This window comes from Hippocampus zosterae, chromosome 14 (genome assembly GCF_025434085.1).
Source record: "Hippocampus zosterae strain Florida chromosome 14, ASM2543408v3, whole genome shotgun sequence".
In the NCBI taxonomy this organism is placed as follows: domain Eukaryota; kingdom Metazoa; phylum Chordata; class Actinopteri; order Syngnathiformes; family Syngnathidae; genus Hippocampus; species Hippocampus zosterae.
Window position 1 is genome coordinate 20,471,829 of NC_067464.1, and position 25,684 is coordinate 20,497,512.

Below are 25,684 nucleotides of genomic sequence, written 5' to 3' on the forward strand. Positions count from 1 at the left end.
TTTAATCCACGGTAGTCGACGCAGGGTCGCAGGGTCTTATCTTTCTTGCTCACAAAGAAAAAACCCGCCCCTAACGGTGAACGCGACGGTCTGATGAGACCTGCGGCGAGCGAGCTGTTTATGTATTCCGTCAACGCCTCGCGCTCAGGTTGAGACACCTGGTACAGCCGCGAGGACGGTAACGGAGCGCCCGCCTGCAGGTCAATAGCGCAATCGTAGGGGCGGTGTGGAGGTAAAGAACGCGCTCGATCCTCACTAAATACCTCCCCGAGGTCCCGATAGCAACCCGGCACTCCGTCAAGGCAGACTTCCACGGAGGGGGTGACATGTTCGTACCCCCCGACGGCCGACTGTAGACAGTGTCTATAGCAGTAAGGGCGCCAGCTGTTGATTGCTGGGCGCGCCCAGGAGATTACGGGGTTGTGTACTCTTAACCATGGTAACCCGAGGACGAGGGGAGCGTTGCGAGACCGCATGACCAAAAAGCGCCGCAGCTCGATGTGATTTCCCGAAAGTTGGAGCTTCAGTGGCTCCGTTCTGTGGGTTACGACCGCCAGGAGACGCCCATCGAGATCACGAATCCGCTTCCTATCGATCAGTCTCTCTAACGCACAACCTAGCTCGGAAGCGAGCTCGGTGTCAATCAGGCATGCGTCCGATCCTGAGTCCACCAGGGCCCGAACCCGCTTAGACCGGGATTCCCCAGATATCGTTCCCTCAAGTACTAGTCTGTTCGGTTGCGTGTCGACTCGATCAGACTTGGGGTTTAACGCGCGTGACGGTGACTCACAGTACTCATGTTGGAAGGAAACAGATGATCCCGGGTGATTGGTGATGGTTGAGGGGGGATCTCTCTCCTCGCCACCAATGTTCTCGCTTCCCAGCTGCATAGGCTCCTCTGCTGGTGCTGTCTCCCGGAATACTCCCCCACGTTCCCGGCTTCGCTCCCTCAGGCGATTGTCCATGAGTAGGGCGAGATCGATCAGTTCTTCCAGGTCGGTGCTGTGATCACGGGTCGCCAGCTCGTCCTTGAGTTGGGAGTTTAATCCTCGGCGAAACAGCCCACACAACGCTCGATCCTCGTAGCCGCTTTGCGCCGCCAGGATCCGGAACTCGATGGAGTAATCGGCGACCGATCGTCTCCCCTGGTGGAGGGCGAGTAGCCGACCCTCTGCCTCTCGACCCCGCACGGGATGGTGAAACACCCGGCGGAATGCTGTCACAAACTCCGGGTACGATGATCGGAGATTTGGCTTGGCCTCGCTGGTCGCAATCGCCCATGACGCCGCTGGACCTGTCAACAAACTCATAACGTAGGCCACCTTGGCGGCATCATTAGCGTAGGCAGACGGCTGCTGGCAAAAAATGAGTGAGCATTGGTGGAGGAAGTGACCACACTGCCCATGCTCACCCCCGTAACGAGGGGGGTGTGGGAGCGAGGGTTCCCTCGACATAGTGGTCTGAGAGAGGGGTGCCTCCGGAGTGGTTGGATAGCTCCCTGAGGGAGGGAGTCTCCGTTCCTCCACCCGCACCAAACGAGGTTCGAGTTCATCGAACCGATGAGCCAGCATGGAGACCGTGCCTCGGAGTTCCGAAATGGCTTGGCCCTGCTGACTCATTTGCTGCTCTTTTCGGGTAAGAGCGGACAATATTCTCTCTACATCCGCGGGATCCATGGTGTCACGTTCTGCTCGAGGGGAAAAAAATCGCTCCGAGCAGAACAATGAATTAAATAAGTTGGATCCCAGGTAAAGCAGACAAGAGAGAGTATTGTCACAAAATAAGGTGTCTTTAATGACAGAACGAAAAAACAACAGAAAGAGCCCGACAGGGAAAAACGGTAACAGAAAACGCTGATCAAATAAGGATCAGGAAACAAACAGAAAACGCTCGCGGCTAAAACAAACGCGAGGAGATCATCGCGCTGGTGGTAATAGTAGAAAAATACGAAATATCGAAAGTCGAAATAAGTGGGCAACAAGTATAGGTCATAAGGCAAGTATGCAACGAGGCAAATAGCAATAGCGCAAATAGAGTACGAGAGAGAGTAATGGCTCGGCGAGGAATTCTCCGGCAGTGAGATGACTGCCGGAGTCTCTAAATAAAGCGGGGTAATCAGCCCGAAATTACGGGCAGGTGTGCCGATGGCGGAGGAGAAAACCCGCCACCTGCTGGCGGACACGCGACGTGACAGGGCCCAAGTCTACAGGATGGAATGTACAAGGTCCACTGGGGCCAAACAATATCACCTCTGTCTTCTTTTCGTTGAACTTCAAGAAATTTTGTGCCATCCAGGTTTTGATTTCTTCCAGACAGGATAGGAGTGGCCTTAATGAGAAGGTGTCTTTCTTGCTCAGTGGGACATAGATCTGGCAGTCATCTGCATAGCAGTGGAAAGGAATACCATGTTTCCTTAAGATGGAACCCAATGGGAGCAGATACAGCGAGAACAGCAGAGGCCCCAGAATTGAGCCCTGTGGAACACCACATGACAGGGGAGCAGTGCGTGATTCAGAGCAGCCAAGGCTGACACAAAAGGTCCTGTCAGCTAGATAGGACCTAAACCAATCAAGAGCACTCCCGCCAATGCCCACCAAGTGCTGCAAACGAGTCAGCAGAATACTGTGATCCACTGTATCAAATGCTGCAGTTAAGTCCAATAAGTCATGTCCAAAGTCCGGCCCGCGGTCGAATTTCATCCGGCCCTCGGCCCCCGTCATAAAATCAGTGCCGTCTGGCCCGCAGGTTGGGCGCAATGGAACACGTGTTGCATTGACTGAGGTCTCGTAGACTGGTGAGTGATGTTTCATAGAGTACTGCTTCCCTCTAGTGGCTAAATGAGTAATAGCATTCACTACATGAGTAATAGCATTTAGACACTCACGAGTTAACAAGACATCACTCCGTGTTTATGTCATATTTCATTTATGTCATATTTCAAATGATCCTTGCAGTTGTGGATATGTGTATTGCTTGTTCATTTCCCTGTTGTTCGAGTCAAAGGTTTTGTGACTATTGAAAAGTCATGGTGATACATTTTATGTTTCAAATCAATTAATTTGCACTCAGGAGACTTCTGTTTAAGAAAAAGTCAAGTGAATAAGCAGTTGCATGTGATATACCTGTTTCAAATGAACGAAAATAAATTCTTAAGATTGTTGAAATTTAAAAAAAAATGGAAATGTGAAACAGACTGGCTTACTAAAATGTGTTGAACAATATTGTTGTTCAATGTAAAGAATGTCAGCCAAGGTCGGCCCCCCGACATTTTACCACATAAAATCTGGCCCCCTTGGCAAAAAGTTTGGACACCCCTGGTCTAGGATAAAGATAAAGATCATCATATTGCATCATCTTTCACTTCTGGATCAACTGCTTGAGAAAGACGGGGAGAAAAAAAACCCCGGTTCAACAGCTGCATCCTTCATCTGACAAGTCAGATGAAAGGAAATGCAGATTTGGCATCCTGCTCTAACAGATTGTTTCATTTTTAGACAGCGCTTGATGTTATCATCCTGATGGCAAAGGAAATGCAGGTTTTCTGTGCCTCAAAGCTTGCAGGGAATATTAAGGCCGTTGCTGTGGCCTAGTGATGACAAGATCAAATGGCCTCAAATGCGCTCTTATTATTTTCATTGTAGGATGCATTTTACTGAGGCGGCGCTGTAAACAGGCAATAAGATGACAATGAATACATTAAGCTGTTTGTAGTGTTTCCGGTCCAGCTCTGAATGATCCAAGCCCTTGCAAGAGTAATACTGTCCAATTATTTTGACAATATAGAAAATGGTTTCTGCTGTTATCTGTAGAGGTAAAACCACAACCGTTACATTGGTTTGTGTTGGATGATTACTGGAAGGCAGGTTCTGCTGGACTTTGTCTTGGGTCCCACGATTTGCTGGTATCCTTTATGATGAGAGTGAATTATATGAATCATAAAGTGTATGGTTTTAAATATAGGTTAAAAACTATGCTCTTTTGCCCTACCAATGACTGAGGTCATTCACAATGTTTTTAAAATTATGTTTTCCAAAATCTTGTTTTTACAATGTTCACTGTAGTAATTTGGGTGAGCTACTTTATTGTTTTGATTTGTAACTGCTTTTAAATGCCTGTACTTTTAATTATTTGAAGCACATCCAGTTATCGTGTGTGTATCAATAAAAGGGCCACAAAAATTTGAGACAGTGCGACTACAATTTTCATCAAGTTGTGCCAGTGCAACCATTAAATTTACAGGTGTCAGGTTGGTCCAAATTGACACTCAGGAATAACCAAAAGGCAGTTCTCGGCACGTAACCCTAACGATCTCTCCCTTCACCTCCTCATTTATTGGGAAAGCTACTACATAGGTGTGTCCAACCTAAAGGGTGGGGGCTGTTGAACACACACTGAACTTGTTTGACTATGTGTGTGAATGTGAGTGCAATTTACGTAGATGTGTGCAAATGTCACATAAACATCCCGTTGCAGCTGGTGTTGATGTCTCCATTCACGGTTCACCCTTGCTCACTGTTTAGTCTTAACAGTTATCTCTTCCCAACCACGTCCTCGGAAAGGTGGTTGCGACCCTAACCTTTCACACAGTATAGCAAGCAAAAGTGAGCACATAATGAAGAATATATGATTATAGATGTGAGTAAATAATAAAGGATATATCTTTATTGAAAGCATAAGCGTTCTTCATTGCAGGCAAAGCCAACTAATGATTGCAAGCATAAGCGTTCTTCTTTGCAAGCAAAATCAAACTATACTGACAGGCAGAAGCATTCTTCATTGCGAGCATAAAATGACGACACGAGAATCAACCGAATAATACGTGAATGTATGATTACTAAAAAATAATAAATCCAACAACAGGTGTCTTTTTTAAATAATTACTGTTACTGAGCTTTTTTTGTGTGTGTTCACAAAACTCTGCTGCAGACTTCAAACCATTTATTAATAAATTAAAATAATTGTGATGAAATTTACTTTAGAAGTAAATTTACGGTGTGTTCCCCTAAATCTTCAAAAATTTCAAGTTAGGGGGCGAGTGTGTTCCAAGTCAAACTGTTATGTTCCTCAATATCCTGGATAGGAGTGGATCCCACAAACATAAGGGTAGTTATGATGTTGCTCATCAAAGCGCGCGCGTGTGCACGGTAATGGGTCGATTGCAGGAGGTTGGTTGATCGAAAAGTAGTTCTTCGGTCCAGTCCAAAAAGCTTGGGCACCCATGATATAGACAACCATTCATGTTTACAATCACACCTCGGAACAATTTAGATTGTTCCATGAGCCTTCCATACATGCTTTAGGAATGTGGCAGCAAACTGGAGTCCCCGGAGAAAACCCACGCAGGGATGGAGAGAACATGGAAACTCCATACAGGAACGCTGTAGGCCTAATAATAATAAATAATAAAATAGTAACATTTATGAATTAAGGGTTAGGTTCAGCAACTTGTGGAATTTTTTTCTGGAATGACATCGCTATAAATTTCATGGTGAAAAATCCATATTGTGCAAACTTTTACAGCTAAAAAAATGAAAAAGAATTAAAAAGCTGAGGTACGAGCAAAAAAAGTAAATATGCTTTTTTAAAAAAAAATCTGCATCAAAAGGACATGTTTTACTGTCAATGGTTTTGTTTGTTACTTCAATTTCTGGACTTCGTGCTTTGGATTTAGTTTTTCCGGTGTTCCTCTCAAAGTGTATTTTGTTCAGTACACACTGCTTCTCCCTGCCTCACTGCCATCCCGCAACACAACAGTTTATTCATTGATATGAAAATACAGCCCTCTATTCTTTTACAAGGAAAGGATCAAGTCGACAATATTATATTCTATGTTTGATCAACAGCACAATGCAGCAATATACACCAGTTATTGCCCGTGAATTGAATGTTCATTTTTCAACCATAAGCCGTCTCCAAAGGCATTTCAGACAATTTGGCCGTACATCCAACTGGCCTGACAACCGCAGAAGAACCGCCACCTCCACATGTAGCATGTTCACCTCAGAGATTGTTTGAGACCAACCACCCGGATAGCTTTTCCACAAACTGTCAGAAACCGTCTCAGTCAAGCTGATCTGCATGTTCGTCATCATCATCGGGGTCTCAACCTGAATGCAGTTTGTCATCATACTGACTTGAGTGGGCGATCTCGTCTGGCACTTTGGCGAGGTGTTCTCCACAGCTGAATCATGATTTTCACTGTTCGGGGCACACAGCGTGTATGGCACCGAATGGGTGAGTGGCTTGCCGATGTCTGTGTTGTGGATCGAGTGGACCATGGCGGCAGTGGGGCTCTGCTCTGGGCAGGTGCATGTTATTCACAAACAGGTAAATTCTATTGATGGCATTTCACATGAACAGAAATGCCATAATGAGATCCTGATGCCAATTGTTGTGCCATTTATCCACAACCATCCACTCATGTTGCAACACGATAATGCACGGCCCCATGTTGCAAAGGTTTTACACACAATTCTTCGAACCTAAAAACATTTCAGTTCTCGCATGGTCAGCAAGTCACCGGACATGTCACCCATTTAGCAAGCTCTGGTTCCAGTATCTGTGAATCTCCAGCAAATTCACACAAACATTGAAGAGCAGTGGACATTCCACAAGCAAAATCAACAACCTGATCAACTCGATACAAAGGAGATTGATTTCACTCCGTGAGGAAAATGTTAGTCAACAGACACAGACTGGTTTTCTGACAAAGCACACAATAATAACCTTTGCCAAAAGATCCAGAAGCTTTTTAAAATTCGAGAAAGTTGTCATAATTTAGGGGGTACTAATCTATACAAAAAAATCCAAAACACGAACGAACATCACACAAAGGAGTGTATCTGTAATAGGTGTAAACCTGTGGAATGATTCTGAAACGGACCAGTAAAATGAGGAACTCTCTTGCTGAGATTAAAAATGAATTCGAGAGTAGTACAAGACAACTACACAAATCAGAATTAAGCTGATAAATTCGATACACTCATGAAATATAGCAATACATCAGAAATACATTGATGAGATTATTTAATATATTAATGAAATGTAGCATCCATTATGAATATGAGAAAATCGACATATACATGTGCTCTAAAGAGTATGTACTGTATATACAAACCTAATGTTGTAAAAATGTATTAGTACAGCATACATAAGGGTAAAAGCATTTGTTGATATTTAGACTTTCTATCCTATTTAGAAAAATGATCAATTCATATATAAGAAGGGCTAGGACTCGGGGTAGGTTTTTTGCTTCTTTTTACTCCTTTGAACACATATTTGTGATGATGACTACTTTCTTTTCCTTTTTTTATATCTTACCTTCACCTTTTGCCAATTTATTACCGAATTGTATATTTTATATGTTCAATATACAAAACAATTTATCAGTCAGTTCAGTCTGTTAAGTGGGTTGGCTGCAGGGATCTTGAAGGTCCAGCAGGTGGCAGTGGTCAGTGACACAGTATCAGCACAGTATCAACACAGTGTGTCAGTGTGTCGACACGCCTCATGAGGCCTCATGGACCCATCACTAGTATCAAAATACACGCAAGAGAAAGCCAAACCACAAAATAAAATCCAATACTTACAAAACCATTGGTACTGAGAGTTCAAAAGCGAAACACGCTGAGATCTACAGCAAGAATAGTCTACGCGCATGGAAACAGTGAGGCATAAACAATACTCCGACAACCAGAAGACAGATTGCGGGTGCTTAAATACACAGTTCCTTAATTGACAGATTGGCAGCAGGTGTGCAGCCTGCGCTCAGTCTGCCACCTGCTGGCCAGGCCCAGAACAGGAACATGACAAGGATACTCGAGTATCCTCACACTTTCCAGAAACAACCAGAATAATTGAGGACTACACCTCGCCCTTGGGTTTTAATAGTTGTTTTCCTTATGTGACATAAATGACGTCAGATCTTACCCTGCCCCACGCCTACAGTCAGCTATGATAGGCTCCAGCTCATGTGTGAGTAATGACCGTGAATGAAGTGGTAGAAAATAAATGGCTGGACAACAAAGGGGATTATGCAATCAATGAATTCATGCTTTGCAATTCTTTCAATACCCAGCCACTCATCCATCCATCCACCTACATTTTTTTGCTTTCTATATCAGAAAGCTAAAGGTTTTATGCTGACTGCTATTTCAAACTAATATATAATGCCCAATTGTGTGTGCTTGCTGGAAAAATGAGCTCTATCGCTTTCAAATTCTCCAAACTTGTCTTACACTTTAAATTTGAAAGCAGAAATTTGTTGATTTTGAGTTTAAGCTAACAGCTTAACATTCCTCCTCAGACACTGGCGGGGATCTTCGGCTGCACGCCTTCTTGATTGTCTGCCCTCCTACATCCCTGACTTATTAAATCTAAGTATGAACTTGTGCACCACTTGCACCCTCCTCCTTGAGAGGCTTTCCCCACTCGAGGGACATGACTGTCAGCTAGCGCAAAATGTATTAATGGTAACTGTAGATGTGGCAGACAGATAGTGTAGGTCAGAGGTCGGCAACCCAAAATGTTGAAAGAGCCAAATAAACAAAAAACAAATATGCCTGCAGCCGCAAAAAATTAAAAGCCTTAAAATGAAGGAAACATATTAGTATCTATATTAGCTATATTAGCCTCCAATCAAAATGACTAAGGTGGCTACAAATACACAATGAGCCTTCGTGATTATTACTATATTTTTTTTGCCCTGCATTGCATCATGTAGACTGTGTAGAGCATGGGTGCCTAACCTTTTTTGACCGAAGATCTACTTTTCGATCAACCAGCCTCCCGAGATCGACCCATTACCGCACGCGCGCATACGCTCACACTTACACACGCTTGTCATGGGACGCACTTTTTGCAAGGTGTTAACTATCGTAGCTCACGTGTACCATTTAAAAATGCTCCTCTCTGCGCTCCAGATTCCCATTCTCTGCCAGTAGCCTCGGTGAATTGTACATGAAATGTACCTGGCGTCCCGTCCTGCAAATAGAAACGTGTGTCGCAGTCTGTGACGCAAAACTTCGTTGACAGAAATGTTGGAATTTAATATTCATTCTACACATTTTTACGGCATTGGAAAACATTAAGAATGTGTGTGTCATGTTTGTCCTTCTACAGAAATCATATTAAAATATATTTCCCTCTCCCATCTTTTTCCATTTTCAAAGCTTTTTGAAAAAGCTGCAGGGTACCACGAGGGCAGCGCTAAAGAGCAGCGTGCGGCTCCAGAGCCGCAGGTTGCCGACCCCCGGTGTAGGTTGTAGCCGACCTACTGGTCCTGTGAGCATTAGCCCTAAGCGGCTTGCTCATCACAGAGAGCATGCTCAGATGCCTCAACAGATTCAATGATTTTAAAAAAAGTTCAACGACCTATTATCCAATCTACTCAATCTTTATTAGTAACAATTCATGAACGGTTCTTCAGAACATGAACAAGATTGGCGAGCTGGTGCTTCTCTCATCTCCCTTTGCATACTTGTAATTGGAATTTGGCATCCATCAGTGCTCAAATGTATCTTATAACTAACCGTTTGTACCATTGTGAATGCTGACCATGTTATTTGCAGATAAGCAAAGTTGCTCAAGCGCCAAACTTCATCCTGTTATCTGAAGGAGTTGCTTACCAGAGTGCTGATTGTGCTGCATGATCTGCACTTCGGCACCTCCCAAGAAGAGTATAAAAAAAAGGGGAGCGCCCGACTGCTCAAGAGAGAAGGCTCTATGACAGATCTTTGAACATGCTTCTCCAAACTTTTTTGAAGCTGAAATAAATCTCATAATTTTTTTTTATAAATACTTCTGTTGTCTTGGTTTCCCTGGACAAGATATATTCTTCAGCATGCCCTGTTGAGTAATGGTATCTGACCTCTTGAGAACCTCATTCGAGGTATTTTGGTGAGATCGTTTGCTCAACAAAAACTCATGCCATGGCCATCACCATCCTTTTTTTTTGCGGCAGGTTTTGAAAAAGAGTAGGCGGGGTACACCCTGAGCTGTTTGCCAGCCAAACGCAGGGCACACATAGACAAGCAACAACCATTCACACTCACCCTCACGCCCAAGGACAATATAGGCTTTCCTGTGTGGACTTTGCATGTTTTCCCAGTGCCTGCGTGGGTTTTCGCCGGGTACTCCAGTTTCCTCTCACATCCCAAACACATACACGGAAGGTTAATTGCTCAGTGTAAATTGTGGGTCGGTGTCTTACATTGTCAATGCTAAGATAGGTCTGTTGCCTTGTAGGCCACTCCGCACTTTATATCGGCAGCATTGTTAGTCATGAACCATTACAGAGGATTCCATCCATGCACTCATAAAGTTCAAGTATTTTCCTACAGGATTACATCCATGTACAAATAGATCGTACAATACTTTGAATCAAATGTTTTTATAAACAATAGTGGCTCAGATTTCTTCATTGATTTTCACTCCTACCTTTTCCGGTAGGTATGACAATCAATGTTGAGAAAACAGAGGTCTACCAAGTGCTTGTAACAAAGGATGCTTGTCGACACCGGTGTGAAATTCATTCGCTTTGTGAGAACAAAACTGAATCGTTCCAATTTTCCGGGCCATTTACATGCCCTATTCTTCTCCTCTGGCTGCTCAGACAATTGTTTGCCTTAATGTGAAAAGCGCATCGCCACACAGCACCGAGGCATTTCACTCAATAGCTTTAACAATGGCAAAGAGGAGTTAACAGGACAATCAAAAATGCATTACGATGGCCGACTGGCGACACGGTATTCTGTAAATGACGTCACTCGCCGGAGATTGCCAAACAAAATAATTTTCGTTGTTAAGCACGTTAAATAACTAACAAAAGTATGCTTGAATTTGTTTTAGCCTTAAGTATTACTCAAAAGATGTTTGGCCAAGTTTACTTCACACCTGACCTTTAACTGAAATTCAATTACTTGTGAAGAAATCGTATCATGTTTGATGCGAAGCATCGATGCTGTTTTCCAACTGGGAAGTGGGTGGTTTGTCTCTTGAAGAATCTGACTGAAAATCCTCCTCCGAAGCGCCCAGGTGTCCTGCTGCCTCCTGGGCGCAACCGCAAACGTCAGAACTATTTGTTCAAGAACAGTGGAGTTTGTGGGGGTTTATACATGGTCGCCTTGTCATGTGCAACGTCCAACACAGCACTTCTTTTTTTCAGTGAGGCCTTGCTGAAAAGCATCGGTATGTTTGCTGTTTCTATTTTGCACCCGATCTGCCCCGTCTGTGTTTATAGATTGCACTTAGCGAGTAGGCACATTCACTGTCTGTACTCATCTGCTGCAGGCTAGCACCCCCTTGTGTTGAAGTGACGTATCCATAGATTTCAAGGCTGGGATAGCATCTGGAATCTCCATTTTAAATGAATATATTTTGTTGTATCTTCGCCCAAACTCAACAATGTATTCCACCACATAGACACTGCTCTCTCTTGTGATATGATCGAACTCATACCAGCCATACCAGTGTCAGAATTCAAGCCATCAATGGTAATTTCCAGCCAATAGCAGGGCATACAGAGACAAATGATCATCTGTGCTCACACATACACATTGGGACAATTTTGAATGTTCAATTAGCCTGCCATGCATGTTTTTGGAATGTAGGAGGAAACCGGAGCACCCGGAGAAAACCCACGCAGGCCCGGGGAGAGCATGCAACCTCCACACAGTAAGGCCGGAGCTGGGATTGAACCCACGACCTCTGCACTGTGAGGTGGACGCTCAAACTACTAGAACCCCCCCCCCCCCCCCCACACACACACATTTTTGAACCATATATGTTAAGTAATTGAATGAATTATATTAAATGGAATACAAACAATGGATAACCATTGGAGAACGCTGTGTGCGGTCTGTGTGATCAGAGTACACTGTGTCTGGACAATTACAGAGCCAGTCTATGACATTAGACCAGCTGCTTCCTTTCAAATGGAAACGTAATTATTACACACATTTAATTATGACTTCCATTGGGGTGAAACCCCTTCTGTGCATTATCTCAGCACTTAGACGTGCCCTGGTCAAAGCCGAGCTGCACTCAGCTGGTCCCAGGACACCGGCCCATTAAAACATGTCTTGTGGCAAGTGTCAGCGTACACTGCCGTGTGAAAGATGAGAGCAATAACAGAAAAGGGAGCATACCGCACATGATCACAAGTGGGCCTCCGGGGTGAGAAGTGAGTTGATACTGTATGCCACGTGAGCCTGAAAGAAGGTTCATTCTGACGTCATTTACGTACTTCTCCCTTCTGCCGCAGCCAGGAGCTAATAAGGACCGGATTATTAGCTCCTGGCTCCTGGCCTTGATACTTGGATGTGACACATACTCTATGAAAAAATAATGAGGACTCCCAGGCATGTAATGTGAAGTTTGCTGAGGCACTTTGAATCTCTAGGTGGACAACAAATACGAATAAAATTAGAATGAATGCAGTCTTCAATGTAAAATAGTGTAACTAACCATGTATGGAAGCTACGAGGGAGAAGTCAATCCACTATGACTGATTCATATCACGTCGTGTTAAATGATCATTTTACTGTTGCTGCAGCAAAAAGGGGAATTAAGACGAATGATTATTCGTGATTTCTTTTTGGGTTCTGGCTTTTGTCTTCCAGGGACTTCAATAAAGCAAGGTGGAGATTAATTCATACATGAATTCTCCTTACAACAAGCCTCCAAGCAAGCTTGAGCCCATTGTTCATTTGAAATTTGTCTTTTCTCTTTTGTGCTGCGGGGCTAGCCGCTGGGAGTGGCAGTTACGTTTCATACTGCATATATTATAAGTATGTCACTGATGGTTTAGAGGTAAACTCACCTGACGGGTGTGGGCAGCGTGGGATCGTTTCCCACTCAGTGACAGTGTGGATGTAGGTATGAATGTTTGTTAGTATCTACAGGGTCAACCAAAATGATCTGACATATTTTTAGATTAAATAAAAGGTAAATTAAGTAAAGAATAAAAAATGTGTTTTTATTTTCGAAAAGTACAGATTGATTGATTATATTTTTAAATTAAATCAGTCAAATGTGATCCATTATTGTTCACACATTGTGGCGTTCACAAAAATTGTCTACAACTCGGCCGGTCATTTCATGTGGAATGGCAGTAATTTCTTTCCAAATTGTGTCTTAAAGTTGTTCAATAGAGTGAGGGCGATTAATGTACCTTTGACTTGAGGTAGCCCCAGAGACACGGGCGGGCCAACCGATGTCACCACGCAATGAGATCAAATGACCAGGAAACATCTCCCTCAAAATCCCATCGCACGTCAAGAGGTGTGGGCTTTTGCCCCATCCTCTTGAAACCAAACATTGTCCATATCGCCGAGCATATTCAATTTTGGTCTGAAAAAAGTCTCATCTCACAATATCGATCAGAGTTCACAGTCACTGTAATGTTGTCTTCTTTGAAGAAGTATGGACCTCATATCCCCTCAAAAATTGCATTATATGGACTTTTGGAAAATAAAAACATTTTTTTGTTTCTTTACTGTATTTGCCTTTTATTCAACCTACAAAGGTCAGATCATTTTGCCTGACCTAGTACATATTCCCTGCAGATGGTTGGCGACCAGTTCAGGGTGTTGTCCGCCTTTTGCCCAAATTCAGCTGGGATAGGATCCAGCACCCATCCCCCCACGATCCTGTTCAGGATAAGCGGTGTATTATCTATTATACCGAAAAAAAATTCATGACACATGACCCACATGCAGCATATTTGGACATTATGGGGAAGCGTAATACTACTTTTGACATAAATAAAATTCCATGGAAATTGAAAAAAAAATAACCAGAGCGAAAGGAAGGAGAGGATGACCGCGCCACCACCGTCTCAGGATCTGTCATGGTTCACCGGTGCTCCTGGTATGGAGCTTCTTGGCTGCTTGGACGGCGGGTGTCCGCGACACCAAGATACTCAAACAGAGGCTTTTCCTAATATTGTTCATATTCATTCATTCATTTCATTCATTCATTCATCTTCCAAGCCGCTTGATCCTCACTAGGGTCGCGGGGGGTGCTGGAGCCTATCCCAGCTGTCTTCGGGCAGTAGATGGGGGACACCCTGAATCGGTTGCCAGCCAATCGCAGGGCACACAGAAACGAACAACCATTCGCACTCACACTCACACCTAGGGACAATTTAGAGTGTTCAATCAGCCTGCTACGCATGTTATTGGAATGTGGGAGGAAACCGGAGCACCCGGAGAAAACCCACGCAGGCCCGGGGAGAACATGCAAACTCCACACACGGAGGCCGGAGCTGGAATCGAACCCGGTACCTCTGCACTGTGAAGCCGACGTGCTAACCACTGGACTACCATATGTCCTTATATATTAAATTTGAATATAAGTGTGAGCTTGACTTACTTTTTGTCCCCATGACCATCCAAGGGCTATACCTGCACCACTCATCCGAAAATTACGCATTGAACTCCACCACACTCAGCTGAGAGACTCAGAGATTAAATGGCTTTTTTTTAAATAAAAAAAAAAAAAATTGAAAAATCTGGTGGTGTGCGATCTATTTGGCCTGTATCGCCTCCCTGAAGGCAAAAAGACTTACAAGGGGTGAGAAGTGTCCTGTACTGATGGTCTTGGCTCTCGTGTCATAACGGATGTTGGCAATGTCCTGTTATGAGGGAAGAGAGTGGCCAATTACATTTTTGCAGTTTTTACAATTCTCTGTAGTGGGTTTTTCTTTTTTTTTCTTTTTTTGTCCGCAACAGAGCACCTTGCAGACCATGACGTAATCCAGTATGTTAAAATGCTTTCAACAGTAGAGTGGTAAAAGGCTAGCAGTAGTTTCTTAGGGGGGTCTCGATAGATTTGGGTTTTGTAAGTATCTTTTTGCCAAGCTGTTGTTGACTAGTTTTAGGTTTAGTTTGTTTGCACACTTGTCATTTCATTTGCCAATTTTACCTTGATGTTTTCAAGCGTTTTTTATTCTCATTTGGTTTTCCTGGGGGTGGGGTGGGGGGGGGGGTTCGCCAGCAATTTCTCTTTATGCTTTGTCTGTCTTTTGCTTTTCTTCAAATAAATCTTTTTGTATCGCCATTTATCGAAGCGTGCTTTTCTTGGGATCTGCTCGGTCTTTGTTCAGACCTCGTCACTTAAAATCCCCACTCACCTGATGGATTGGTATTAACTGACAACTGTGTGTCAGAAACGGTTTACCCTTTTATTTCATCAACCTCATCCCTTTTCATATTCCTGATAAGGAACATATCATCAGTAGATATGAGTAGTATTTCTTGTCTGCATGTTAAAAACCGGTTTAAAACAAATAAATAAATAGATACAACTTTTTTTTGTTCTGTCTATGTATGGTGACCTAGCCCTGCTTTCCCTGCACCTGAAAAACCTATCCAATCATAAAGGGGCATGACACATCGTATCTGAAGCAAGATGAAACAAATACAAGCAATACAAAGAGAGCTGTGTGGTGATTTACACGGCCCCCCCGAAAGTTGGGCCAGCTCTTTTAATTTTACAATGAATTGAAACCATTCGTGTTTGAAATCAAAAAACAAACAGGACAGGATAAGTATTTGGGGATACTAAGAGGAGGTGCCTGTGAGACATTCGAATCTCTAACTCAGACGCAGAGCGGTTTTCACTCTGGCCATTACACACAGGACCGTCTGAACCTGAAAGTGAAAACGGGAATTCGCTAATTCATTCATCGTCCGAACCGCTTGATCCTCACTAGGGTCGCGGGGGGTGCTGGAACCTATCCCAGCTGTCTTCGGGCAGTAGGCGGGGGACACCCTGAATCGGTTGCCAGCCAATCGCAGGGCACACAGAGACGAACAACCAACCACGCTCACACTTACACCTAGGGACAATATAGAGTGTTCAATCAGCCTGCCACGCATGTTTTTGGAATGTGGGAGGAAACCGGAGCACCCAGAGAAAACCCACGCAGGCCCGGGGAGAACATGCAAACTCCACACATGGAGGCCGGAGCTGGAATCGAACCCGGTACCTCTGCACTGTGAAGCCAACGTGCTAACCACTGGACTACCGGGCCGCCTCTCTATATATATATATATTAATATACATATATTGCCCCAAATAATGATTAACTTCATTTTAATTTTATGGATGCAAGACATTGAAAAATTGGGGACAGGTAGGAAAAAATCCTGAGAAAATAGAGGAATCCTCATCAAATACCAATTTGGAACAACCCCACAAGTGAATGCCATGTTCCCAGTTTAAAAAAAAAAGAAAAAAAAGTGTTTAAAACGAAAGGCAACCTGAATTGCTGAGTCATTCACAAGCAAATAATTGACATTCCCCTTTCAGTAAGACTTATGTTGCCCATATCCTAGCCAATATAAGAAGATAAAATTGCTGTTGTTGTTGTTTGAAATAAATAACAATCAATATCACGATTTTTTTGTTAAACACGAATGTGAACATAAATATAGCCTGTCGTTTGTTCATTTCGTATCACAGCATTCATCACAAATTAATCCAAAACAAATTGCATAAATGAATCCCAGACGACCGAATTTTGTTGTTTTGATTCCTTTTTTTAATGCGGACACTGTTTTAAAACTGAAAAAAAAAACAACCCCACACAGTTCAAATGACCGCCAGGGCGGTTTTGCGTGCACGAGTAGAACCTTTGTGTGAAGCGGTTGGATGGAAATCTTCCAAGTGTCCACTCGACCCATTGAACGTCCCACAGTCCTCCACCAGAGGGCGCCTGTGCCCGCTTTCAAATGACATCCCACGTACGTAGCAGGAAGTGTCAAGACGACAACAGCACTGCAACTGGCTACAACCTTCTATTGACTAAAAGAGAATCGCACAACGATTGTCGCGAAACAATAAATTTATACGACTTCACTACAATCGCAGGGTCATGATCAAAACGACTTAAGTGGTAAGCTACGACCGGGCTTCTAAACTATGCCGTGGACCCAAGTTATCATGTTAGCACGGCTAAATTAGATGGTAGTATCCGAGTGATTGGGCTTTTATTTATTCATCTTTCTACGTTTCTAGTGACATAACATTCGGCACATAATTGAGGTAGGCGATTCTTTGAATTGCTTGGTTACAATATTTGCTGGCTGATGTGATATAGAAGAAGCCTACTCTTCTGAGAGGTAGTTGTTGTGATGTGAAAAGTTAAGATTGCGACAAAATTGATATGGAACCGTACATAGTTGCTGGTAACGTCGGCATGTATTTAACCTCTCTTCTAAAAGCTATAAAGTATCCGTCCTTTGATTAATCCATCCATCCATCCTCTAATCGGGTTATCCCCACGAGGGTCGCGGGCGTGCTGGAGCCTATCCCAGCTGTTTTCGGGCAGTAGGCGCAGTACATCCTGAAGTGGTTGCACACAAGATGAACAACCATTCGGGCTCACAATCAGACCAAGGGAGAATTTAGAATCGAGAAGCATTTTTTCTCATTCCATCATTGTTAAGTGGAACAGTTGAAGTGAACATTTTGTCAAGCAAATTATAGTGCTCTCACTAAAATCCCACACCAGCACCACGACCACCATGAACAACAACTGTTTTTTTAATGTTATTTGTAGTATTGAACTATTTAACTATTTGCGTAAACTCACTGGCAATAATGAACTAAGGAAAGACGTGACTTCTTTCAACCCAGTCCATAAGCGTGGAAAGCACACATCAACTCAACTTTATTTATAGAGCCTTTTAAAAACAACCATCACTGCATTTCAACTGCTGTACGTGGCGTAAAACATTCGGCATACACAAATATCACAACTTCTGCTGTGATAATTAACGATTTTGAAATGTACAGAAAATATGAATTATAGAGTTCATTTTTGTTGTTTTCTACATTTCAGACTGACGATCTTTCCGAAGATTGTCACCTTTATAACTTAAATGTCATCTGGTTGTCCACCCCAGTCACCTGCTGTGGCAAAGTCTGAAGTCGCAATCGAGGGAGAATGCCCACTGCTGGCTGCCACCTTCGCTTACTGGGACAATATCCTCGGTCCTCGTGTCCATCACATCTGGGCACCAAAGGGCGATCATGTCATGTTGCTTGGCGATGGAGATGTGACCTTCTTGGCCAATCACACATTAAATGGAGAGATTCTACGCAGTGCAGAGTGTGGCGCAGTGGACGTGAAGTTTTTTGTCCTGGCAGAGAAGGGCGTCATCATCGTGTCACTCATCTTCGATGGTGAGCTCAAGGGGGACAAGAACACCTGCGCCTTGTCCATTATGCTACCGCAGACGGAGCTGGCCTTCTACCTGCCTTTGCACACCATCTGCGTGGAGAGGCTAAAGCATGCTATCCGCAAGGGACGTATTTGGATGCAAAAGGTACCTTTGACACTTCAAATGATCACTTGGATATTCACTGCAGACAGTTTGAGTCTTAACATTGCTCTGCTTGATAATGTGTCTTAAGCCCGGTTCACACGGCAGGATAATCAGCCCCATTTCAGATCAGAATCTCCTTTCCCGATTTTCGTAATAGCTCCAACATAATCTTAGTAGATCATCCTGCCGTGTGTCTTGTGCTTTGACTGATATCGAGTGCTCCAGAGGATGTCCAACCTCAAATTGGGGATATTCAACATATTGGATTGTTTTGGAACCGACTGCGCACCTTGTGTGGTGTGCCCCGAAGACAAACGAGTAAGCAGCCAGTGGATAGGGATGCGCAAGCAATCAGAACGCGAGATGATGAGGCGGCGAGGAAGCGTGGTGGGAATCCAAAAACAATGACAGTCATGACGCAACCAGTATTAATTTTGACAAGAAATTTTCATCTAGTTTTAGTTGTAGTCTTGAGACTAAATTTGATTAAAGTTTATGTCAAAATTTAGTTTTCTGTTTGTATTTTAGTTTTAGTTGACGAATACAGAGCAATTTCAGTGAACTAAATTAATAATTAACATCGTCGATTTATTTTCCTTCAACATAAATTCAAACTTTTATTTTCAACATTCAAATTTATTTATATGGTTTCAGACATAATGGGGCGCCAAGGGAAACGGTAACGAAAACGTGGCAGGCAACGAAAATAGATTTTTGACACCCCTGCCTTATTGTGTTGACTTTCTGTGCATTGCCACCACCCTCTTTCCACTGGTGGTAATGCACCAAAAGTATTCGCTAACTGCCAAAAGACGGTAGAAGAGAAGAAGACATGCATTACCGTCATTAGCTATCTTCTTTATAGCAGGCTAAAGAATATGGCAGTAGTGCACCAAAATGACTGGCCAACCTTCAAAGGAAAGAAGAAATGGAAGCAGAAAAAGGAGTGGTCATGGCAAACATTGTGTGACTGATGCTGCATTGACTGAACAACCCTAATTGGATCAGCACTACATCATAAGTACCTACCATGCACATGTTTCTGTATTTTGTCCTAAAGGCGCAAACGTGATTTACATTTACAAAATCGGAAAGCATCTTGCAACAATCTTTCTTATTAAAAATACTGTACCAGCATCTTTATTTGCATATTTACTGAAAAATGATTTAGTTGGTGGGCGGCCCGGTAGTCCAGTGGTTAGCACGTCGGCTTCACAGCGCAGAGGTACCGGGTTCGATTCCAGCTCCGGCCTCCCTGTGTGGAGTTTGCATGTTCTCCCTGGGCCTGCGTGGGTTTTCTCCGGGTGCTCCGGTTTCCTCCCACATTCCAAAAATATGCATGGCAGGCTGATTGAACACGCTAAATTGTCCCTAGGTGTGAGTGTGAGTGCGAATGGTTGTTCGTCTCTGTGTGCCCTGCGATTGGCTGGCAACCGGTTCAGGGTGTCCCCCGCCTACTGCCCGGAGACAGCTGGGATAGGCTCCAGCACCCCCCGCGACCCTAGTGAGGATCAAGCGGTTAGGAAGATGAATGAATGAATGAATGATTTAGTTGGTCCTGGGGCAGGGAAGCAGTGAGGCAAGGCAGGTGTGCTCTCCAAAATACATTTAATTATCAAAAGCATAAAAGAAAGACAAGGCACATTGGCATTATCCAAAAAACAACATTTGAGCAGAAGAAATGAACACTCAGACTAAATTGACTAGGACATGACAACTGACAGGGACTACAACCCAAAGCAAAACAAAGACCGAAAGGAGGCATGGAATCACATACAAACACATTGGCAAGCCAATGAGGAACACCTGGAACCTGAGGGAGGACACAAGGGAACGGGGTTGACAACCACGCGTGGAAAGATCGAACAAAGAGGACAAGACATGAACCACCAGAACATTTGTTGTTTGTTTGTTTGTTTGTTTGTTTGTTTGTTTATTGAACAAACAAACAACAAACATAAAACACAAAACACAACATGAAACAAAACCAAATGCAAATCTAAACAACAAATACAATCATGACTGGTCCATTTAACAGTTGAAATAGAAACATTGTAGTCAATCTGCCAGAGACTGACGTGAAAACCAAAGTTAACAATTTGCCTTCTTTTAGGGCTACAATATCATCGCAGTGCTGAGCTTGGAGATTGTTCCGATTATGGAGCTGCTTGCTTCTATGAAAACACACAGTGTGCCTGAAGACATCGATGTGAGTAACCATGTCAATATCATGGGCAAAAAGAAAAAATGCAAACAAACACTTTTCTGTAAGATTACCTTCAAATCAATGCACAACTTTTTTGTTGATGCCTGCCTCCCCCTCCTCCCACATTCGAAAAATATTTGATTTTATGACGCATTTCTCAAATGAATACCCAAATATGCTCATTACACCGTAATTGGTACACAATTACTCATCAGGTATTACCAAGTAGGATAGAGAACATTTTTGGGAAAGAAAAAAACATTACAGCGTGCCAAATATAAAATAAAATGGAACATTTTGGTTTAGTTTTTTTTTTTTAGCAGGATCTTCCCATGGAGTTTAGAGATGTATCGGTAGTTAATGTTTATATCCCTGGTGGATGTTCATAATGCAACCTTCTATAGACATGGGCCTAAAATTACAAAGAAGTCAAAATAGCACTGTGATAACACTAGCAAACCTCACCTGTGTCATTTCTGATGATTTGATTCAAAATGTCTGTACTAATCTAAATTGGAGAGACTGAGGTCCTGATCCTATACATTTGTTTTACCCTAATTCGCTCGCTTGACCACTTCAATCTTTTTTATAACGGTTTGATTTGTTTTCCTCCATCTGACTAGATAAAAGACACCATGTTAAATGATGATGACATTGGAGACAGCTGCCACGAGGATTTCCTCCACAAGTAAGCGCTCGAGTCCCGGCAAATGATGCCAGATTAATACCCATCAGTCCTCCGATGAAGAGACCCGCTGAATGTAGCTCATTTCCTCCCGCCAAAGACCAAGGCTTAATTGCTGTTACCCGGTACTTCATTATTCAAACGTCAGTATTGCTATTGGGCGGCCCGGTGGGCCACTGGTGTCGACCTCACAGTGCAGAGGTACCGGGTTCAATTCCAGCTCTGTCCTCCCTGTGTGGAGTTTGCATGTTCTCCCCGGGCTTGCGCGGGTTTTCTCCGGGTACTCTGGTTTCCTCCCACACTCTAAAAGACATGTATGGCAGGCTGGATGAACACTCTAAATTGTCCAAAGGTGTGAGTGTGAGGGTGAATGGTTGTTTGTCTCTGTGTGCCCTGCGATTGGCTGGCAACCGGTTCAGGGTGTCCCCCGCCTACTACCCTAAGACGGCTGTGATAGGCTCCAGCACCCCCGCGACCCATGTGAAGATAAGCAGATCAGAAACTGGATGGATGGATTGATAGTAGCGCCATTATTCCCAACACTGACAATGAAACACTTGTGTGAAATGAAATTTCAAGTGATGGAATTGGAAGTGTTCGTGGAAGATAAACAATTATACAGTCCTAGCTGGTTCGCCGCCCTCCGGGCGGCTCATCAGCTAGTTCCTGCGGAAGGCTGGTAAGGTGGTGGTTCGCCGCCCTGCGGGCGGCTCATCAGCTAGTTCCTGCGGAAGGCTGGTAAGGTGGGCCTTCGGCCCACAAAAGTGTTGTTGCTTGGTTCAACTTTTTGTTCATCTTCATTGCTTATCGCGAAAATAAAGAGATGTTTAGCTCTACTAAATAACTAACAATTTTATTGCAATGCTTGTGGGTAGACAACATTTTTTCGCTAAGATGTCCGCGCGATCGTAGTGAGCCACTGCCTGAGCGGCGCAGTGGCGGCGCGGTGAAGTAGGTACGTTTTGAAAAGGGACAGACGGAAGGACAGACCGCGTGCGGGACGACGCGCAATATATATATAGATTACTGGGAAAAAAAACAAAATATATCTCTGAAATTTTTGGTGTAGCGAGCCACTGCATTTACGCTTGTTACAAACACATCTGCCTTCTTTATTAAGGTTTTCAGAGCACAGCGCATTGTTGTCAATGACTCATTTGAATGAGATAACATCAAGTAAATGGATTACAATGGCACTGATTGTTTCTAATTTGCACTTCTTGTTTATGTGGTTCAGGGCCATCAGTTCTCATCTTCAGACTTGTGGTTGTTCAATCGTGGTTGGAAGCAACCCAGAGAAAGTAAACAAGGTAAATTCAGCAGAAGACACTACGTAGACACTCAGAGACTCATGCGTACATTTTGTTATTTCCAGTTAATCTAAAAATTCTACTCACCCCTGTTAAAAGGCCAGGTTTTTATGGTTAAAAAAAAGACCAAGATTACTAGTGTCAATACTATTTTCAACTTTAATGTGAGCTACAACCTATAGATCTCCATTTCAGCAAATGTAAATTTTTTTTCCAAGGTGAAAATGAAAGAGTACAATAACCTGGTTGCATAACTATGCACACCCCTCAAACTATCGTATTTTCTGTTTTTGTACTACACTTTGGATTATAAGGCACACCTTAAAATGAATGGCCTATTATAAAAATGGTTTTCGTATATCGGGCGCACTGCTTTATAAGGCACATAGAATAGAAGCAACAATAGTGGCTGCGGTTGTGCTATGTATCCACTAGATGGAGCTCCGCTAAAGTGAATACAATACAATACAGCTTTACTTATATTGAGTCTTCACAACCGCTGCAGCTCTAACAAAGCTATGAGAAATGGTCACAAACACAGACATGAAATATATACCATATTTTCCGGACTATAAGTCGCATGAACCATAAAATGCATAATAAAGAAGAAAAAAACCACATCAGTGGCACTGGATTATAAGTCGCATTTTGGGGGAAATTTATTTGATAAAGTCCAACACCAAGAACATACATGCCATCTTTAAAGGCAATTTAAAATAAAAATATAGTAGAAAACAACACGCTGAATAAGTTACGTGACGCATAAACAACGAACTGAGAATGTGCCTGGTATGTTCAAGTAACATATTAAGAGTTATTCTGATAACTATAGCATAAAGAGCATGCTCACAAGTTCACCAAACCATCAATGTCACTCCAAATCACTAAATGCAATGAAATCTTGCAATGCAATGAAAATGTACATACAAGTTTGAACATTTTTGGTTTTAAAAAAATGATGTGTTTTTACATCCTTTATTACATGTAATAAATGCATTACATGTAATAAATACATCTATACAGTATGTATGACAGCAAGCAGTCGTTCTTGCTTTACAGTACCAGTTAAAAAAAAAAAACTCTCCCTTACACAGCCTCTTCAGTGTTCTAACTTTATTATGGAAATAGCTTTGAATATTTTAACACGACAGGCACCAACCACCTTACGGCCACAACTCAGATTGGCCGCCTCAACAATAGAGGCACGGAACATGGTCCACTCGGACTCAATGTCCCCCGTCTCCACCGGAACATGGGAAAAGCTCTGTCGGAGGTGGGAGTTGAAACTCCTTCTGACAGGGGATTCCGCCAGACGCTCCCAACAAACCGTCACAATACGTTTGGGTCTGCCAGGACGAACCGACATCTTCCCCCACCATCGGAGCCTACTCACCACCAGGTGGTGATCAGTTGACAGCTCCGCCCCTCTCTTCACCCGAGTGTCCAGAACATGCGGCCGCAAATCCGATGACACGACCACAAGGTCGATCATCGAACTACGGCCTACGGTGTCCTGGTGCCAAGTGCACATGTGGACACCCTTATGCTTGAACAAGGTGTTCGTTATGGACAGTCCGTGACGAGCACAGAAGTCCAATAACAAAACACCACTCGAGTTCTGATCTGGGGGGCCGTTCCTCCCAATCACGCCCCTCCAGGTCTCACTGTCATTGCCCACGTGAGCATTGAAGTCCCCCATTAGAACAAGGGAGTCCCCAGCAGGAGTACTCTCCAGCACACCCTCCAAGGACTCCAAAAAGGGTCGGTATGATGAGCTGCTGTTTGGTGCATATGCAAAAACAACAGTCAGGACCCCGTCCCCCCACCCGCAGGCGGAGGGATGCAACCCTCTCGTCCACCGGTGTGGACCCCAATATACAGGCACTAGGCAATAAGTATGCCCACACCTGCTCTGCGCCTCTCACCGTGAGCAACTCCAGAGTGAAAGAGAGTCCAACCCCTCTCGAGAGGACTGGTACCAGAACCTAGGCTGTGTGTGGAGGCAAGTCCGACTATATCCAATCGGAACTTCTCTGCCTCACACACCAGTTCGGGCTCCTTCCCTGCCAGAGAGGTGACATTCCATGTCCCAAGAGCTAGCTTCTGCAGCCGAGGATCGGACCGCCAGGGTCCCCGCCTTTGGCTGCCGCCCAGCTCGCATAGCACCCGACCCCTTTGACCCCTCCCACGGGTGGTGAGACCATGAGAAGGGGGACCCACGTTGCCTCTTCGGGCTGAGCCCGGCCGGGCCCCATGGGTGTAGGCCCGGCCACCAGGCGCTCGCCAACGAGCCCCACCTCCAGGCCTGGCTCCAGAGGGGGGCCCCGGTGACCCGCGTCCGGGCAAGGGAAACTGAGTACCATCGATTTTGTTTTCCATAAGGGGCTTTCTAACTTTTTTTTTAGTGGAAATTAGCAATAGTTTGTCTATAATGGTCGGTTTTTGATGTGGTACTTGTGAACCAAATTATTATTTTTTTGGACAGATTGTGCGAACACTTTGCCTCTTTCTTACTGCTGCTGAGAAGAAAAGTTCTCGCCTCTGCAAGGCAGACTCATCATTCAAATATGATACAGGCCTCTTTGTTCAGGGTCTGCTCAAGGTAAGCCACTTTTAAAATGTGAAAATATCGAATGAGACATAACCCATTTACGGTCTGTTTTGTTTATTTTGGGTAATTTCAAATTCCCCCAGTGTGGGGCAAATAAAGGTTATCTAATCTAATCTCATTGCTAAATCTATTGATGGCTTTCTCTATATAATTTATGGCTGTTTTGGAAGATCTTGTTGCATTACGGAGTCCGAATACACAAAAGTAAGCGGAATTGCGAAATTGCATACACCGAAATATTCCCCGCAGTGCATTTACAGTATACTGCTCTGCCATTGGCTATTCCTGAGCATCATCCTAGCATCCCATTGGCTAAAAGGGTCCTCGACAAAATGTGTCTATACAGCGTCCTCGTCATTCGCCCGTTGGGCCAAGAGGCGTTCCGATAGTTTTACATAAATGTGAATCACCCAGAAAAGTTCACCAGTCGGGCGATCGCTCATGTTGCTGATGTTTGCCTTGGACATTTTTGAAGGATTGTCAAAAGCCGACAAAAGCAAACGTCCTTGGAACAATTCTTTACAAAACGCCAGGCAA

General features: G+C 43.8%; 1 protein-coding gene across 6 annotated transcripts in view; it reads left to right on the forward strand.

Annotated features, from left to right (window-relative positions):
- c9orf72 (C9orf72-SMCR8 complex subunit) overlaps positions 1-25,684 on the forward strand; it is a 95,990-nt gene that overhangs the window by 66,319 nt on the left and 3,987 nt on the right. Inside the window, exons 1-6 of one of the 6 annotated variants that reach the window (XM_052085783.1) lie at positions 16,728-16,900; positions 17,849-18,335; positions 20,449-20,544; positions 21,165-21,229; positions 22,464-22,536; positions 25,022-25,138. In XM_052085783.1, coding sequence (XP_051941743.1) covers positions 17,889-18,335; positions 20,449-20,544; positions 21,165-21,229; positions 22,464-22,536; positions 25,022-25,138 — 798 coding nt within the window. In that variant the 5' untranslated portion in view covers positions 16,728-16,900; positions 17,849-17,888. The other 5 variants (XM_052085786.1, XM_052085784.1, XM_052085787.1 and 2 more) reach the window with 5 other exon arrangements.